Source organism: Natrix helvetica (genome assembly GCF_964273705.1).
Source record: "Natrix helvetica genome assembly, chromosome: 11".
Classification (NCBI taxonomy): Eukaryota; Metazoa; Chordata; class Lepidosauria; order Squamata; family Natricidae; genus Natrix; species Natrix helvetica.
In genome coordinates, this window is record NC_138562.1 from 609104 (window position 1) to 627655 (window position 18552).

At 44.6% G+C, this 18552-nt stretch overlaps 1 protein-coding gene across 3 annotated transcripts in view; it reads right to left on the reverse strand.

Annotated features, from left to right (window-relative positions):
* LOC309397695 (uncharacterized protein C8orf48) overlaps positions 1 to 16051 on the reverse strand; it is a 31919-nt gene extending 15868 nt beyond the window's left edge. For all 3 annotated transcript variants that reach the window (XM_081963948.1, XM_081963947.1, XM_081963946.1), the window contains exons 1-3: positions 15917 to 16051; positions 7767 to 8016; positions 5906 to 6025 (exon numbers count right to left, since the gene is read on the reverse strand). In XM_081963948.1, the coding sequence (XP_081820074.1) occupies positions 5906 to 6025; positions 7767 to 7935 (289 nt within the window). In that variant the 5' untranslated portion in view covers positions 7936 to 8016; positions 15917 to 16051. The remainder of the gene's footprint in view (positions 1 to 5905; positions 6026 to 7766; positions 8017 to 15916) is intronic.
* Between the last annotated feature and the right edge of the window lie 2501 nt (positions 16052 to 18552).

Genomic DNA, 18552 nt, shown 5'->3' on the forward strand with positions numbered 1-18552 from the left:
TCTTTTAGGGGTTTAGGGGTTGGGGGGTGGGTGGGTCAGGTCAGGACCGATGACAGAGCCAGGTCCCCAGGTGTGGTCACGAGCAGAAGGAGCGGAAGGGAGGAGGAGGGGGAGGATATCGTTCCAATACAGGGCTCTTTGATTCCAACGGTCGTAGGGAGGGGCAGATACGAAGACAGATTAAGATCTCGCAGTAGGTTGGGAGACCGTGGGTGCTGGTTACACCCGGTCGCTTGTACCAACCCCCGCGTTCTAGGTGGTCAGGAGCTGCAGACCAAGGGCCTGAGGCTGTTGCTATGCAACGCGAGGTCCGTTGTTAATAAGGCCCCCCTCATTTACGATCTAATCTTGGAGGGGGAGCCGGACCTTGCGGGAATAACGGAGACCTGGTTGGGCCACGAGGGAGGTTTACCCCTCGTGGAAATGTGCCCACCAGGTTACTGAGCATTTCACCAGCCCCGGGCCCAGGGAAGGGGCGGTGGGGTAGCAGCGATTATTCGGGAGGATTTAGAGCCGAGGGAGTCCACTGTGCCACAGACGTCCGGGTGTGAATCCCTTGTCGTGAAATGGGTCCCTGGGAGACAGTTGGGCCTGCTGATAGTATACCTGGCTCCTCGCTATACATTAGCGGCCCTGCCTGAACTCCTCGAGCTGATCGCATCGGTGGCGGTTGAGACCCCCAAACTCTTAGTGATGGGGGATTTTAACCTGCCATCGGTGGGAGAAGCATCTGAGGGGGTTCGGGAGTTCATGGCTTCCATGACAGCCATGGACCTGACACAATTGATTCAGGGCCCGACACACGAGGGTGGTCACACCTTGGACCTTGTTTTTGTCTCTGGCCAGTGGTTGAGTGATCTGGGAGGAGGGGACTTAACCATCACTCCCCTGTCATGGTCAGATCACTCACTCCTCCGACTTGACTTCCCTGGTGCTACCCCCCGCTGCGGGGAGGCGGAACCGGAAAACACTAGATGGTTCCGCCCCAGGAGCCTAATGGAACCAGAGAGGTTCCAGATGGAGCTTGGGCCACCTTCTGTAGCCCTGACCCGCCCTTGGGTAGAGGACCTGGTGGTCGCGTGGAACAATGCGACTACCGGGGCCTTGAACCGGGTGGCGCCTTTGCGGCCTCTCCGGCAGCAACGATCCACCCTGGCCCCTTGGTTTACCGAGGAGCTAAGGGTGATGAAGCGCCGCAAGAGATGCCTAGAGAGTCGTTGGAGATCCTCCCGTTCCGAATTTGACCGAACACAGGTACGAGCCCATTTAAGGACGTACCTTGTGGCACTGAGAGCGGCCAAACGTCAATATTGTGCCGCTCTCATTGCATCCGCAGAAAACCGCCCTGCCGCCCTGTTTCGGGTGTCCCGCTCCCTCCTGTTTCAGAGGCCGCGGGAGACCCCTTTACAGGGTAGGGCAGAGGAATTTGGGAAATACCTGCAGGATAAAATCGCTCAAATCTGGAAGGATTGGGTCCCTTTCAGTGGCCCAGTGGAGACGTCCGTGGCGAGTCTTGAGAAATCAATCTGGGAGGAGTTTGACTTGGTTGCCATCGAGGATTTGGACAGAATGCGTGGACGACTGCGACCTACCACATGTTTACTGGACCCGTGCCTCTCCTGGCTTGTACTGGCATCCTGGGAGGTTACATGTGACTGGCTCCTGGGCCTAGTGAACGCTTTGTTGAGTGAGGGGTCTCTTCCGGCCGCCTTGAAAGAGGCGGTGGTGAGGCCCTTGCTCAAGAAGCCTTCCCTGGACCCTACAGAGCTGGCCAATTATCGTCCTGTCTCCAACCTTCCCTTTTTGGCGAAGGTTGTAGAGAGTGTGGTGGCTTATCAGTTTCCACGACATCTGGAGGAAAATGATTATCTAGACCCGCGCCAGTCCGGCTTTCGCCCCGGGCACAGCACGGAGACGGCCTTGGTCGCGTTGGTGGATGATCTCTGGAGGGCCAGAGATAGGGGTTGTTCCTCTATCCTGGTCCTATTAGACCTCTCGGCGGCTTTTGATACCATCGACCATGGTATCCTGTTGCACCGGCTGGAGGGGTTGGGGGTCCGGGGCACCGTTTTGCGGTGGTTCGGCTCCTACCTTTCTGGCTGGACGCAACATGTGTTGGCAGGGGAGCAGAGGTCGACCCTAACCCCCCTTACTTGTGGGGTGCCACAGGGGTTGGTCCTCTCGCCACTCCTGTTCAACACATACATGAAGCCGCTGGGGGAGATCATCCATGGGTTCGGGGTGGGATACCATCTGTACGCTGATGATACTCAGCTGTACATTTCCACCCCGAACCACCCCAACGACGCCGTCGAAGTGATGTCCCGGTGTGTGGAAGCCGTACGGGTCTGGATGGATGACAACCGACTCAAGCTCAACCCCTCCAAGACGGAGTGGCTGTGGGTTCCGGCCCCCCGGTTCAACCAGCTAATCCCATCCCTGGCCATCGGGGGCGTACAACTTGCCCCCGTGGAGCGGGCGCGCAATTTGGGCGTCCTCCTGGATGCCCGGCTGTCCATGGATGACCATGTGACAGCCGTGGCAAGGGGGGCGTTCCACCAGGTTCGCCTGGTGCGCCAATTGCGCCCCCTACTGGACCGGGACGCCTTGCGCACAGTCACTCATGCACTGTTGACGTCTCGCCTGGACTACTGTAACGCTCTCTACATGGGGCTTCCCTTGAAATGCACTCGGAGACTGCAGTTGGTCCAGAATGCGGCCGCGCGGGTAATTATGGGGAGTACAAGGTACTCCCATGTGACACCTTTCCTGCGCGAGCTGCACTGGCTTCCTGTGGTCTATCGGGTGCGTTTCAAGGTCTTGATAACGATCTTCAAAGCGCTCCATGGCTCAGGACCTAGATACCTGCGGGATCATATTCTGCCCCATACATCCCTGCGACCAATTCGCTCACACAGAGAGGGACTTCTCCAGGTGCCGTCCACCAGACTGTGCCGGGGGGCGGCGCCTAGGAGCAGAGCCTTCTCTGTGGCGGGCCCAGCCCTGTGGAATGACCTCCCCCCGGATATTAGGATTACCTCTGACCTCCGCGCCTTTCGTGTAAAGCTCAAGACCCACCTATTCCAAGTAGCTGGCCTGGCTCAACCATAGTTTGATGATATCGCTCCTGACGGGTTTTTTAATTTTGTGATTTTATTTAGGGGATTTTAAACTGTGATTTTAATTGTTTCCATCCATCTGTCTACCTCCTCCACATATATGTCTATTTTGTGTATGTATTGTCCATATTTGTATTTTATATGTTTTTATTGTACGCTGCCCCGAGTCCTTCGGGAGAGGGTGCGGCTAACAAATAAAATTTTATTATTATTATTATTATTATTATTATGTTAAGATTTGGGAAAAAGTTCAGAGAAGAGCAACTAAGATGATCAAAGGCCTGGAGACTAACACATACATAGAACAGCTGCAGGTTTGGGGTCAGGGAAGACATGATAGCAGTATTTGAGGGGCTGCCTCAAGGAAGAGGGGGTCAAATTATTCTCCAAAACGGGAACAGGAACTGACATTGCAATGGTAAGACGTGCGATCTCGGAGCTCCGAGATGGCAGTCGATTTTTTTTGCTGCTGGACGGTCCTTTTGGACCTAAACCGTCCCGAAGGTCCTGACAGGAAGGTGACAGGGAAGAGTATGTCTTGTAGATCTCAGGGACATCGCAAAGTCCCTGATTGATCCAAGAGAATCTCTTCTTGCTGGCGATAAAAGCGCAGCCAAAAGCTGTTGTTTGCCTTGGACAATGATTTAATTCTGCATGATATTTGGAACGCTGACATTTGGTTTGGATGGGTTTTTTCTCTTTATTTTGCTCCACTTAGGAATTTTGTTTCTTTTAAGTCTGGAATAAAAGAAGATATAAAAGGGCAGTAATATCAGAGGGAAAAGAAGTTACACTGCCATTTGGAGGTTGGAGGTTGAGTCCTGGAAATATTGCTTTCTCTTTTTTCTCTTTGATCATTTTGACTTTGCACTTCAAAGGCTTCAGCTTGTTTACAGAAGAGATCAGGAGAAGAGCATGGGTTGTTTATGCAGGTGCTCTTTGGATGCTTCTTTGGCAGCTGGAGAGAAGTGAAAACAAAACCTTGTTTTGAAACTAGAGTGGCAGTGTTTACTATTTGGAAGAATGGCACAGCTCCAAAAAGAAACCATTAATATTACAACAGATTATGTTTGAAATTCAAAAATTATTAGAAACAACAGAGAGAATTGAGAAGAGATTGGAAAATCTAGATTGTAATGCAGTGAAATTTGATGGAAGAGTTGAAGATATCCAGCAAATGGAAAAAGTGGAGGTTAGCGTCCTAAAAACCCAGGGGAGAAATGAACAAAGAGGCAAGATAATTGTGGATATTGACGGCGAACTGAGTGTGGTTGGAGATGGAAAGAGTGGAACATGGAAAGGGAAGATAGATAAAAAGGAGCTTTACCCCAGGTTTCAAGGTATAGAAGAAGAAAAAAAGAGAAGGATTGATGGATTCAAGGAGAGAAACTTTGTCAAAAGCACTACTGATAACCAAAGATAAGCTGATTAAAGAAGCTGACGGAGGATCTCAAGATTTTACAAGATATGTAAAAAGCAACAAGTTGCGAAGAGAAGTGCACACAAATTTGATTAAGGAAATAATCAGAAGATTAATTTCACAAATGGCAAAAGACATAAGACTGCACTATTACTGGAAAGACACAGGTTGAGATATGAAAACTAGTAACAAAATATTAATCAAATTTAGTTAAAATTAGAGCATTATGTTAAAAATGAAGTGATATGGATATAGTTAGATAAATAGATAAATTGATAATGATAACAATGTACACATATGTATTGGTTTGATAAGAGGAAATTTGGTATAAATTCTAAATGGTGATCATGAAAGGAAGTTTAGAAACTCTGTTATGTTTGAAAGCTTATAATATTTTTTTAAAAAGAGTAAGTTAAATTTAGTTAAACTAAGACCAAAAAATATATATGAAATGATGATGGATAATGTTAAATAAATGATTGATAATGATGATAATGTAATATTTGTATTGACATGATAAAAGGGAAATTGGATATAAATTGTAAACAGTGATTAAGAAAGGAGGTTTAGAAACTTTGTTATTAAACATAATTAATTTTTATTTAGAAAGTGTTATAAAGATGTTGCTGGATGATATTGAAAATAGATAACGGAATGCCATTATGTGGTTTTGCTTTAAATTTTGGAATATTTTCTATAAAGGGACGCAAAACAATTATAGTCATATGAAGATTGAGGTATGATGATAGTAATATATATAAATATACTTGATTTAAAATATATAACTTGATATGAATTGTAGGTGAGGACTATGGAAGGGATGCACGAAAGCTCTTCGTAACCAATTGACACAATTATTACAATTTGTAATGGAAGATATTTTTGTGGCGTTTGTTGTGTTTTGTCTGTTTGTGTTTATTCAAAAATAAAAAATTATATTTTAAAAATATAATCTCCAAAGCACCAGAGGGCAGGACAAGAAACAAAGGTTGAAAACTAATCAAAGAGAGAAGCAACCTGGAATTAAGGAGAAATGTCCCAACAGTCCCAATCAGAAATCATGGATGCTTCATCAACGGAGGTTTTTAAGAAGAGACTAGACAGTCACTTGTCTGAAATGGTGTAGGTTCTGCTTGATCAGAGGGCTGGACTAGAAGACCTCCAATGTCCCTTCCAAGTCTATTCTAAAGTATTCTAATTGCATTTAGCTTTGAAAGGCGTATATGTTTGAAAAAAACATGAAAAATGGGAGAATGCCCCAAAATCTGACATTATAGTATCACCACACTGTGTCTAATGGCACTCAATAGGTATCGCCATTACCATGGTTAAGGTTAAGAAGTTTCAGACCTGAAAATTGACTTACCAGTATCTGGTTCTATGGAAGGTTTGGCTCTCTCAGTGATAGTTCTTCTGTTGACTTTCAGAAGATTGATCCATTTCCTAGTTAAGGACTCTCCTACAACAAACGCATAATCTAACAATTCTAACAGGGAGGGAGGAGGAAAAAACACAGTGGTCAACCAAATGACAAATCGATTCATACATGCGGAACTCATGTATGATGTATAATCTAAACTCCTCAGACACCCATAAAAGACATGTGAAGCTGTTTAATTCACGAGCATGGGCTAGCACTGTTAAAAACATATAGTCTTCCTTATGTCCAGGTGCAGTTCTCGGTAACTTTAACCTTCAAAGATTTTTTGGAGGAAATCTTAGAATATGATAAGTGTGTATGTATGTACTGTATATGTAGAAACAAAATTGTGTAAAACCTTCTGGTTTTTCTTAATCAAGTAGTTATTAAAGTGCTATGATGGGAGTCTGCAACTGAAGGAGAAGAATTGGGAATGTCAACAGTAGCAGCCCAGCAGTTTCCCAGGGAGGAGGCAGCACATTCCAGAATGAGACCCAAGACAAAAGACTGCATGGTCCAGACCTGGAAGGGGAAGGAGGAAGAGATTCAGGGTAGCCACACCCTAGAACAGTGTTGGCAAACCTTTTCAGCACTGATTGCCAAAATGGTAGCGTGCCGGGGGGGGGGTGGGAGGGGGAAAGCACTAGAAACTGGAAGAAGAGCTCCTCGGCACGCACGAGTGGGAGCACTGGAAACCGGAAGAGCAGTTCCCCAACATGCATGTGCGTGCTGGGAGGCTGAGCTTCCGGTTTCTGGCATGTGCATGCACACCAGTCACTGGGTCTTCTGGTTTCTGGCACAAAGACCATCTGGCCAATGCGCATGCGTCCACCAGAAACCGGAAGCTTAGGGAGCACGCCAGCAAGCTGCTCTTCCGGTTTCCAGCACTCCTGCATGTGCAAAGACCAGCTGGTTGCCATGCCAGAACCCGGAAGAGCAACAGGTAACAGCTGGAGTGCCCGGAGAGGTAGCTCTGCATTCCACTTCTGGCATGCATGTCATAGGTTCGCCATCATGGTGTATATGTTACATTAGAAGCTTGTAGCTTTAGTCGGACAAGATTCTGTCTAATGGATGTAAGCAAATGAAGAAGCACACTTAAGTGGATCTCACTGTGTCGTTTTTGGGGCTCAGGCCTGACAAGTCCTGGTTAAAGGGTGCACTAAGCACAGAATCTTATAAGAGTGGAAGGGTTGTCATTTTCTCCTCTTATGGTTTCCTACCATCTGGGATTTTCTCCTTGATTAATGTCATCATAGGCCAAAGATAGAGTTTCTTTTGTCCATGGCTGTCACTAATTATACAATTAAAGCAGTTAAAAACATAAAACATTAAAAATGATCAGCCCTTATGAATTTTGGGCATCCAGTATCTTGCTGCTTTTACAGAGCTAACAGATCTCACTGATGCTCTACAAATTGACTGCCCCCATTGTGCTAAATGCTACACACAGACATTTCCTTCTTTTGCATGGCATATATTTCTTTATTTCTGTAATATTGTTTAATTTTTAATTATTTTTATTTTAAATTGTATAATTCATTTAATTTATTTAAAAAATCTTAATATTTTATTATTAATAATAACTTAAATATAATTACTATTTCTGTAATATTTCTAAGTTTTCTGAGTTAGCAAAAAAAAAATTAAAATAACTTGTTGTTCAACACAAAATTGGCAAGTTTCTCTTTTGCCTTTTTCTCCCCTTGTGCTTTTTTTCCTATTTTTGCTGACCTAAGTCTCCCTCCCTCACCACTTGTAAGCCTGCAGAAGGAACTGAACCAAATCCTTGTGGATCCTAACCAACCTCCATCCTTTTGACATGAGGATTGCCAAGTGTTCTCCATCAGGTCAGAGGCCGTTGGCTCTTTCCACTCATCTGCTGAGTCGTAAGATTCAAAGGAGTCATCCTCGTACTGCCTCTCTTCTTCAGTCATGGAGGTAAATGTATCCTCTGAGTTGTTGGGAAGAGACATGCTGCAGTTTCAGTTTGGCCCCATCTGCTCCGCAACAGATGTCCCCGACTCGTCTCCCCAGCTGGTCATGACACCCTTTAACTAAAAATAACCAGGGCAAAATTAATTATAAACATAGAAGCATGAGATTAAAATAACAACCAACCTGTCCGCTATCTGTTCCCAAGATGAGAATACCTTTGGAGCAAGTTTTCTAAAAACCAGCCACCGGAATATCACAATGCCAAAATTTAAAACTAACATCCAACGCAGGAGGGGGACAGTAATATAATCTTTGTTATCTTTAAGTTACCTTTTGACATGGTAAAATGACTAAATCAACAGTTTCTATTCTATTTATTAAATTATGCAGTTAAATTCCAAATGCCTACCATTTCAGTCTGCAAAGCAAAAAATAAAAAAAGTTGGGGGATTTTGTGACAATTTATGTGAGACCTTAAGAACCAAAACTGCATTGCTATAATTGTCTTGCCTTAGACATGAAGCCAACTGGGTGACCTTGTGCCAGTCACTTTCTCTCAGTCCCAGAAAGAAGCCAATGGCAAACTACATCTGAAATCGTTGCCAAGAAAATGGCAGGGACTTGTCCAGGCAGAAGAATCTCTCTCTCTCTCTCTCTCACACACACAGACAGACAACCAATTTGGTGTAATAGACAAGGCACTGAGCTAGAAACCAGGAGAATGCAAGCTATAGTTCTGCCTTAGGGATGAAGCTGGGTCACCTTGGGCAGCCATTTCATTTCAGGCAATGGCAAAGCACATGAGAAAAACCTTCTCAAGAAAACTGCGGGGACTTTTCTAGGCAATCTCCAAGTATTGGACACAAGTGAACATAAATCAACACTGAACTGCAATCTAAGGGGCACATTTAGGGCAGGTGTGGGGAACCATGGCCATTTCATGGCTTGTGAATTTTAACTCCCATGCCAGGATTTCTGGGATTTGAAGTCCACGAGTCTTAAAATGGTTTCCCACTCTTGACTTAGGGGAAGGACATGCTGGACAACTGTGGACTACTGTATCGTCTCCAGGCGTTTTGCAGACTACCAGACAAGCAAACAGTTTTAAATGTTAACAGTTTATGGAAGAAGGGACTCATAGTTACATTTCAGAGATTGTTTAAAATGTAGCTACTGTTAAAAATATATTATGCTTTTAAATCTCAGGGAGGTGGAACTGCATGGTTGTGAATAATAATAATGCCTGTGATGAAATTACATGTGAGACATGCAGCATTTATTTAGACCAATGTATGTAAGTTAGGAACCATTTAACTGAAATCCTGATAATACGATTGCACCATAATAGAGTCAAGGTGGTCTAAGCCCGTGATAGGGAACCTATGGCACAGGTGTCAGGGCCCTCTCTGGGGGCACATACACCATCTCCAGGTGCTCTTCTGGTTTCCAGCTGGTCTTTGCAGGCACCGGAGCACCAGGAAACAGCTTGAAAATGGCCAAAAACCCCAGGACATTTTCAGGGTCATTTTCAGGCTGTTTTGGGCCTGAAAACCAGCCTGAAAACAGCCCCCAAAATGGCCAAAAAACAGGCACGCCAGACAGCTGATCTTCAGGTTTTTGGTGCTCCGACACACGCACGTGAGTGGTGGGATACGACCGGTACACCTTGGTACGGGCGTAGCGTGGCCTGATGGGAGCACCAGGTACCGTTCCAGTATGGTGCTCTGGAGGGTCCACTGCCCTTACCTGTATTTGGGCTGATCGGGGCTTCTGCGCAGCGAGCGTACGGCGCCTGCGCAACGTTCCACTGAGCAGCTGGAGCGTCGTGGAGCCGTCACGGGCGGTAAGTACACATGCGCACACTGCGCACATGCATATGGTGGACACCCAGCCCCGTTGCACCGTACCGGTTGCACCAGGATCCGGAACCCCCACTGGCGCACATGCCCATGCCTTCCAGTTTGGGACTTAAGAATATTAAGGAAAAAAGAAAGAATGGAGGAGATTCCATACTGTGGAACCACCCCAGATAACTGCAATATACAGATACACTGAAATTCAAATTTGTTCAATTCCCAGGCTCAAACAGCAGAGTTACAAGCAGGGGCTTTTGTTTTCGAAAAGGCAGACTGTGCTCTCTGTCACTTTATTTTGAATTCTTTTAATTCTTGCAAGGCATACCTAAAATCACAGTGATACAAAGTGGTGAACCTGTTTAAGGAAATAAATCAGTTACAATGATCTGTATCATAAAGTAGAATTTCCTCTGCAGAATAGCCCTTCAAAATTTCATTTATTATTTATTCATTTTACAAGGCTTTTATGCCACTCCAAAGAGCCTGCATATCTTAAGGTGCTAAACTAGAAGCAGCAAACTTAATTTCCAGCTCTGACTTAGGGACAAACACCAGCTGATTGATTTTAGACCAGTCCCTCTTTCTCAGCCCTAGGAAGAAGGCAAAGGCAATGACAAACGACTTCTTAAAATGCTGCCAAGAATCTGGGCCGTTGCCAAGATTGGACTCCGGATCTACAAGGGTTGATGATGGAGGCTTCAGGCAAGGGGGCATTTGCAGGGGGAATCTAATCCATTGCTTTTCAACCGTGACAACTTTCAGATGCGTGGACCAACTCCCAGAACTCTACAGCCTTATTATGGTCTTGTACAGATAGTCCTCAACTTACAGCCATTTGTTTAGTGACCGTTCAAAGTTACAACAGCACAGGAAAAAATGACTTAGGACCAGTTTTCACATTTAGACTGTTGCAGCATCCCCATGGTTCTGGGATCATAACTGCCTGGTTTGGCACAGCAACCAAATAAGAGAGACTCAGACTTCAGCGGATAGTTAGAACTGCAAAAAAATAAAATGGATTGCAACCAGCCTGCCTTCCATTGAAGATCTGTATATTGCACGAACCAGAAATAGGGCTGGAAAATATGTACAGACCCCTCACATCCTGGACATCAATTTCTCCCCTCAGGACGCGGCTATAGGGCCAAAACAGCCTCTAAATATGGGTTTCTTTCCCCATGCCCTCCCTCTGCTGAACATCTCATTCCCACAGCACTGTCTCACTCCTCATCTTACCTATTCTCTTCATTGGTTTCTTATGATTTATCAATTGTTGTTTATATCTTATGATTATTGATTGTAAGTATGATTATGATCTATGCCCTGTCACTTTATTGTTGTATGTGTGTACAGTGAGCTTATGCACCACAATTGAGACAAATTTCTTGTGTGTACGATCACACTTGGCCAATGAAGAATTCTATTCTATTCTGTTCTGTTCTGTTCTGTTCTGTTCTATTCTATTCCATTCTATTCCCACTCCCACTCTAATTCAGGCATAGGCAACTGGCATATATTTATAATGGTTTCACTGTCCTGGGGTCACGTGATCACCATTTGTAACTTTCCCAGCTGGCTTCCAACAAAACAGTCAATGAAGGAAGCCAGATTCCTTCATATGATTAACATAACAATTGCAGTGATTCACTTAACAACTATAACAAAAACAGTTATATCATGGGGCAAAACTCACTAAACAACTTTCTTGTTTAACAATGGAAATTTTGTGCTCAGCTGTATCACAAGTTGAAGACTACGGTACCTATATTTTGTACTAGCTGAATAATCGTGCTCCGCTACGAAAGTATGTGATTGGGCTCGATAAATCGACACTTACAGCTTGAAAATTAATGAGTAGTTATGATCAGCCTCTTCTCTCCCCTTCTCTCCTCAGGACTGCCCCACAGAGGCCTCTCCTATCCCCTTCTCTCCCTCTGGCTCCTCTCCAAACTCCCAGCCTGCAGGCCAGATGTCAGGGTTCCAAATATCATCCAGAAATAAATCAGAATCCAAGGCAGAACTATCCTAAAACTGACAATTAATGAGAGAGACATGTTGGTACATCTGTGGCAATCCCGAATCTGAAAGCTTCCTGGGTTACCACCCAGTTTAAAGTTCAAAACCTTGCCCCCACACTCACAAGTTCATCACATGGTCCAATCTTCCTCTGCCACGCTGGCATTTCCACCCATCTAGTTACGGTCAGATGCAGAGGTGCAGAGACAAAGAATGACCTTGATTTCTAGAAAGGAATGACAACACATTCTACAATTCTACTCCTTACTATTCCCCACTCCCAATTACTACACTAATGAAACAGCATAGAGTGTGTGGCAGGCCAAAGATCCTAAAAGGAATATAACTGCACACCTGACACCGGATGAGTCACGCGCTGGCACTGCCCAAGTGGCAGTTGCAACAGAGTTCTTTTCAAGTAGGGAGGGAGAGTATAACATCTAACTCCTTAGCATCAGAGCGTGTTAATAATAATATAAGAAATACTAGTGATCTGATGGTCATTTTGAAAAATCCTTTCTTAGTAAGCATCTAAAAATCAAGAGGAACATATGTGCCAAATTTTAAGTTTGTAGGCTATGCGGCTCTGGAGATTTTGTGATGCTGCATGAGTGGCATTTCGCTTTGAGAGAGAGATAGATGATAGATAGATAGATAGATAGATAGATAGATAGATAGATAGATAGATAGATAGATAGGTTCTGAGAAGGCCTCATGGTTATTCAATATATTATTATTGTGAAGATGACTTACTTCTCACTTCTTTGTGGTTACATCAACCACAAACAAATGGAAAGAAGCCAACTCAGAACGATAATTTTATTTTTCAAGTGTGCACAATTAAGACTAATCAGTTTAGGGCTTGCATATAATGCTAAAATGGAATTGTTCCAAAATTTCTCCGTCCTCTCTCTCTTGCAAAAACATTAAAATAATGCTGCAGCACCTAGAGCAGGGGTGTCAAACTCGATTTCATTGAGGGCCGCATCAGGATTGTGTTTGATCTTGGGCCGGGGGGCATGGCCAGCTCGGCATGACTCATGTCTGGGGTGCCAGTGGTAGTCTGAGCACTCTGCTAGAGCTCTGCTTCTGGCTGAGATGGCCTCCTGCAACTCTCTGCCAGCGAAAACGGAACTTGGGAGGGCCACATGGGGCCTTCACGAGCTCCCTTTCCAGTTGTGACGGCCTCCTGAAACCATCTGCCAGTGAAAACGGATGCAGCTCTCCCCAGCTCTATTTTCACTGGCAGAGGCACTGAGGGCCAGTCCTTCATCTTTCCAGGGTGGGCCTGCAGGCCAGATCAAAGCACCCCGCAGGGCGGATGTGGGCCTTGAGTTTGACACCCCTGACCTAGAGGTTCACTTGCAAACAAAATTTCCTAAGCCCCAATGCTGAAGGAAATTTCAGCAGCTTTGGTAGACAAGTACATATGATTGCAGAATGAAGCTTTGATTCTAACTGTGTTTACCTCAAAATAAGAGCTAAATTTGTGCTTTATATTATAAGTTTGGATTTCGAGTTTTGCAGAACAGACTACAGATCCAGCTCTTGAGTAGGTAATCCGCAATTTATGACCATTTGTTTAGCAACCATTCAAAGTTACACCACCACTGAATAAAGTGACTTACAACTGCTCCTTGCACATATATTGCAGCATCCCCATGGTCACATGATTAAGATTTGGGCACCTGGCATATATTTACAATAATTGCAGTATCCTGGTCATGTAATCGCCCTTTGAGATCTTCCCAGCCAGCTTTTGACAGGCAAAAATGCCCCCCCCCCCCCCCGCCCTGGCCATGGTGCAGGAGGCTGACTAGGCCACGCCCACCACAGCCACACCCACCCAGCAACTGAGCAATTGCTGAAATATTTGAAGCCCACAATACAGATAGTCCTCGATTTACAACTGTTCATTTAGTGACTGTTTAAAGTTACAATGGCACTGAAAAAAGTGACTTATGACCTTTTTCACACTTACAACTGTTGATCATGGCCACGTGATCAAAATTCAGAAGCTTGATAATTGGTTCATTTTTATGATGGTTGCAATGTCATGTGATCCACTTTTGGAACCTGAGAAGCAAATTCAATGGGGAAGCCAAATTCACTTAACAACAGCAGTGATAAATTTCACTTCTGTGACAAGAAATATTGTAAAATGTAAAATGCGGCAAAGTTCCCTTAACAATTGTCTCGTTTAGCAATAGAAATTTTGGGCTCAATTGTAGTCTTAATTTGAGGACTGTAGGTTTATTTTCATAGCAAAACAAAACTAGAGTCTTCAACTTATAACCACAAGTGGGACCAAAATTTCCATTGCTAAGGAAAATGGTTGTTAAGTGAGTCACACTCACTTTTATGACCCTTTTGCCATCAGTAAATGATTCACTGCAGTTGTTAAGTGACTCATGTGGTTGTTCCCCTATTGACTTTTTCTTGCTTAGAAGGTCACAAAAACTAATCAGGGCCTGGGGACTTTGCAGCAACTGTCACAAGTACTGGCCTTTGCCAAGGACCTGAATTTTGATCACATGACCATGAAGATGCTGCCACAGTTGTAATTGTGAGGACTGGTAATAAATCTTTTTTTTTCCAGGGCATTTATAGCTTCAAGCAGTCACTAAACAAATGGTTGTTAAATGGAGGATTACCTATTGGCATTGGATTGTTGCTGTCTGCTTATGTACCAGCAGCTTCATTTTAGCAGCAAAAGGGTCCTCTGAAAAGAAGTAATGTGAATGTTATTAACTTTTCACTTACTGGCTCTAGGCAACTTACAAATTATTCTCATATAGTCAAAATTAATAGAGCATAACTTTAAAGCTTTAAAAGGCTTACGTAGTAAAACACATATTAAGTTTCCCCAAACTATAGCCAGCCTCAAAACCAACAGTACATATATTTTGGACACACCACATTTTCCCCCTGGAATCAAATGAGGAATCACACGCCCAGGAAAATATAAATCTGGTTTAAAGAATAGCCAAGAACTCCAACACAAATACTTCTAAACACCTTTTCCCCTTAGAATCCAAAGTATGGCACTGATTTAGTGAAAAACAATATTTCTCAAACTTGGCAACTTTCAGATAGGTGGATTTCAATTCCCAGAATTCCCCAGACAGCAAGGAGTTTCAGGAATATAAATTTCAGGTAGTCCTCAACTTACAACAATTTGTTTAGTGACCGTTCAAAGCGAATGGCACCAAAAAAGTGACTTATGACTGTTTTTCACACCACTGTTGCAGCCTCCCCATGATCACATAATCAAAATCCAGATGCTTGGCAACTGGTTCATATTTGTGACACTTACAGTATCCCAGGGTCATGTGATCACTTTTTATGACCTTCTGATAAGCAAAGTCAATGGGGAAGCCAGATTCCCTTAACAACCATATTACTAACTTGATTCATTTAACAACCGTGGCAAGAAAAGTCATAAAATGGGGCAAAACTCACCTAACAACTGTCTTGCTTAGCAACTGGGCTCAATTTTGGCCATAAGTCAAGGACTACATGTACTCATTTTTCATGCCACATTAAATAAACCAACAACAGGCTACATGACAGGGAGATGTTGCAGAAAAGGAAATGCATTAAGCTACGAATAAGTACCATGGAAATGTCCCACCCAGCTAAGATTATGATCTGATGCCCATTTCCCTTAGAGTAAGCTTCCCTAAAATCAGTTTACTTTCATAGAAAATGTCGGGGAGGTATCCTGGTACAAGAGTTCCTAGTTCAAATCCACTCTCAGCCATGGAACCTCATGGGGAGCCTTTTGGAGAATTATCACTCAGCCTGGCCTACCTCACAGGGCTGTTGAAAGGCTGAGAAAGACCCATTCGGGTCCCTGGGGAAATGGTGGCCTGCAAATCTAGCAAATGCAGAGCAAATAATTTCCCAGAGACGTTATCCTACTGACCTCTCTTGCAAAGGCGGAGAGAAAAGCCAGCAGCCTACCTTGCAGGGCTGTTGTGTTGTTAAGCAACAGGGGAACCTGTGGGCACTTCTCTTGTTCAAATACTAGCTTGTTTTACCGCCTGCTATTCTGCGCAAGCTCGCACAGCAGCAATGGTTCATAGTTATACAACAACCCTGCCAGGTGAGTCAAGAAGACCGAAAAGAACGAGCTCCCACCCACCTTCCACCGCCTCCAAACTAATACTTTTTCCAAAATGAGGGAAATGAAGAGGTCGTTGCGTCGTCCATTCACAGAGACGGGGGTGCTACGGTACGTCCGTTTTTCCCCTTCCAGGAGGATTTCACTCTAAATAAAAATGCCCGGATTCGAATCCAAGTCGAGCGCGGCCGTTCCCGTTGCCATGGCTAAAGCGCCGACGGGAGTTTCAGCTTTTCCGTCCCTCCCGCTCCCGCTTCCGACGCATTTGAGTTCCGCTGAGATCTCAATCGGATCCGTCCGAAGAAAGTTACAGCACTTCAATTCCCCCAGTTCCCTGGGCCAACCATCACGGGACTAGGCGCTCTCCCGCCTGGTGGGGGAGGAGACTGAATTACATTCCTTAGAAAAAAGCCCTCAGTCGGGAGATGGAAGTTTGGGGGTCAGAAGGAAAAGGTTTCGCTGGTGCTCCTGAAAGGACTTCTGCAAATTCCAAGACGCATTTTTTGACCCTCTCCTCCATCTTGAACTTTTGTGCAAGCAAAGAGGCTCCATTCACAAAAAGAAAAAAAGAACCCATGTTGGTTGTGCTACATTAGCTAGCAAGCAAATTCCTCATTCCACTATTCTTCATTTGATATTCCATCTGCGATCCAAAGCATTTGTCTTTCCAATTTCTGCAGCTGATTGGACAGGAAAGTAGAATAACCGTAGAAGCTCTATGATTACAAAAGAAAGTTCACTTTTTTCTATTTAAAGTTTTTTCTAATCATCAATCCACAAATCATGTGATTTTTTTTCCTGGTATGCAAAATTCTGTAAAATCTATTGTCTCTAATAAAGAAGTTATTTAAAGAAGTTAATTTATCCATCACAAAGAGGGTTTGGAGCAAAGTAGGCCTGCAAACAACCACCAGAGGGCAGCAAAATGATGGAGGAAAAATGTCTCTGATGCCCTCTAATGATCATCTATTTTTTTCAGGTCAAATATGATGCTGTGCTGTGCCTCTCTTGACCTTCTGCAGATGCCTGTACAAACAAATAAAATTCACACTTCTCCCAAAGCTAAACCTGGCAGAACAGCCTTTAAATTTTCATCTCTCTTCCTACTTCTAAACTATCCTTTCTATACTCAAATCCTTGAAGTGTGTTTGGCTTGGACACCTATGATTCCTTGCCTGGGCATTATGAGGGATAAAGTCCAACATATGTGGAGGACATTGGCTTGGAAAACTACCCCAAAATCACAACCCTCTTTGCTGCCACCAGACCTGTAAAAATATCTCTGGAGAAAAGATAGCTAATTAAGCATTTTCCTGGCTCTCAGCCTCATTGTGCAGCTGACCAAAGATATTGCCGTCCTAGTTCACCAGCAAAATTTAATATTAAGAGACAAACCAGGAAAACAATAGTAGAAATGTAGCTGAATTAACTCTCTAGACAAAGAGAATTGCTTGTTGTTAGATACTAGCCTCAGTTATGATGGTTTCCACCAAGGTCCTCTGTTCCGGCGGGAACAGAGGTTTAATCTCACTGGTCGAAGGGTCTGACAGCTCCCTATAAAAGGGCTGCTGCCAGACTCAACTTTCACTGGATTGTACATAGTTGCTACTGAGTTAATAAAGAGCTGTTGTTACCGTTAGCCTGTGTTTGCCTTTCCATTACCCGATCTAACACTGGCGATGAGGATGGGATTGGAAGGCAACTAGGCGAACCAAAAAGAGTGGAGCAATCCAGCAAGTAAATCCAGCCTGGAGCTCAGCACAGCTTCGACCAACCATTTTTGAGCGGCAAACTCAAAATGCCCTCAGAACACAAAATGGCCATGCATGCCCCACCAACTCCATATGACCCAGTCACTAAGCATTGGGACTCGTATATGCTGAGGTTCAACTGCTTCCTCGAAGCCAACAACCTCATGGGCCTTTCTGAAGGCCGCAAGAAGAACATGTTCCTCGGTTACTGTGGACGGGAAGTGTTCGAAACTGCCAAAGACCTGTCAGAACCAACGCCGCTACAATCGGTCGCTTGGTCCATGCTACAGCAGACGCTGAGGACTCACTACGCTCCCAAGCCGTCTAAGCACATCCGCCGGCATGAATTTAATATTCGCAACCAGAAGGAAGGTGAATCAATCAACAAGTATGTTGCGGTGCTACAAAAGGCCGCAGCATACTGCAAGTTCTGAGACCTTGATGGGCTTATTCTTGACCGCATCATATGCGGTGTGCAAGACATTAATTTACAGAGGAGGTTACTCGCCAAATCTAACCTCACTCTACAAATTGTCTTGGACGAAGCTAGGGCATCAGAGTCAGCCGTCAAATCAACAGAAACCCTGCAGCGCCAAAGCACTCCACAAGACGTGTGAAAGAACACATGCGTTCATCGCGAGGCTGCAGAGGCTGAGAGCGAAGAAGGCGAAGAAAATGACAGCTGCTGCATGCGCAGTAGCCGCACCAAGCCGGCGCGCAAATTCAACAGCATTTGCTGCCTTGCGCTAGCTGTGGAGGAGACCATGCCTGATCGGCTTGCTGTTTTCGTGGCGCTATCTGCCAGCGCTGCGAGCGAAAGGGGCACATCGCCAAAGTTTGCAGAAGCGAGCACCCCACGACGACCTGGCAGCCAAGAAGCCGATCCAACCGCCAGCAGAGGCCCAA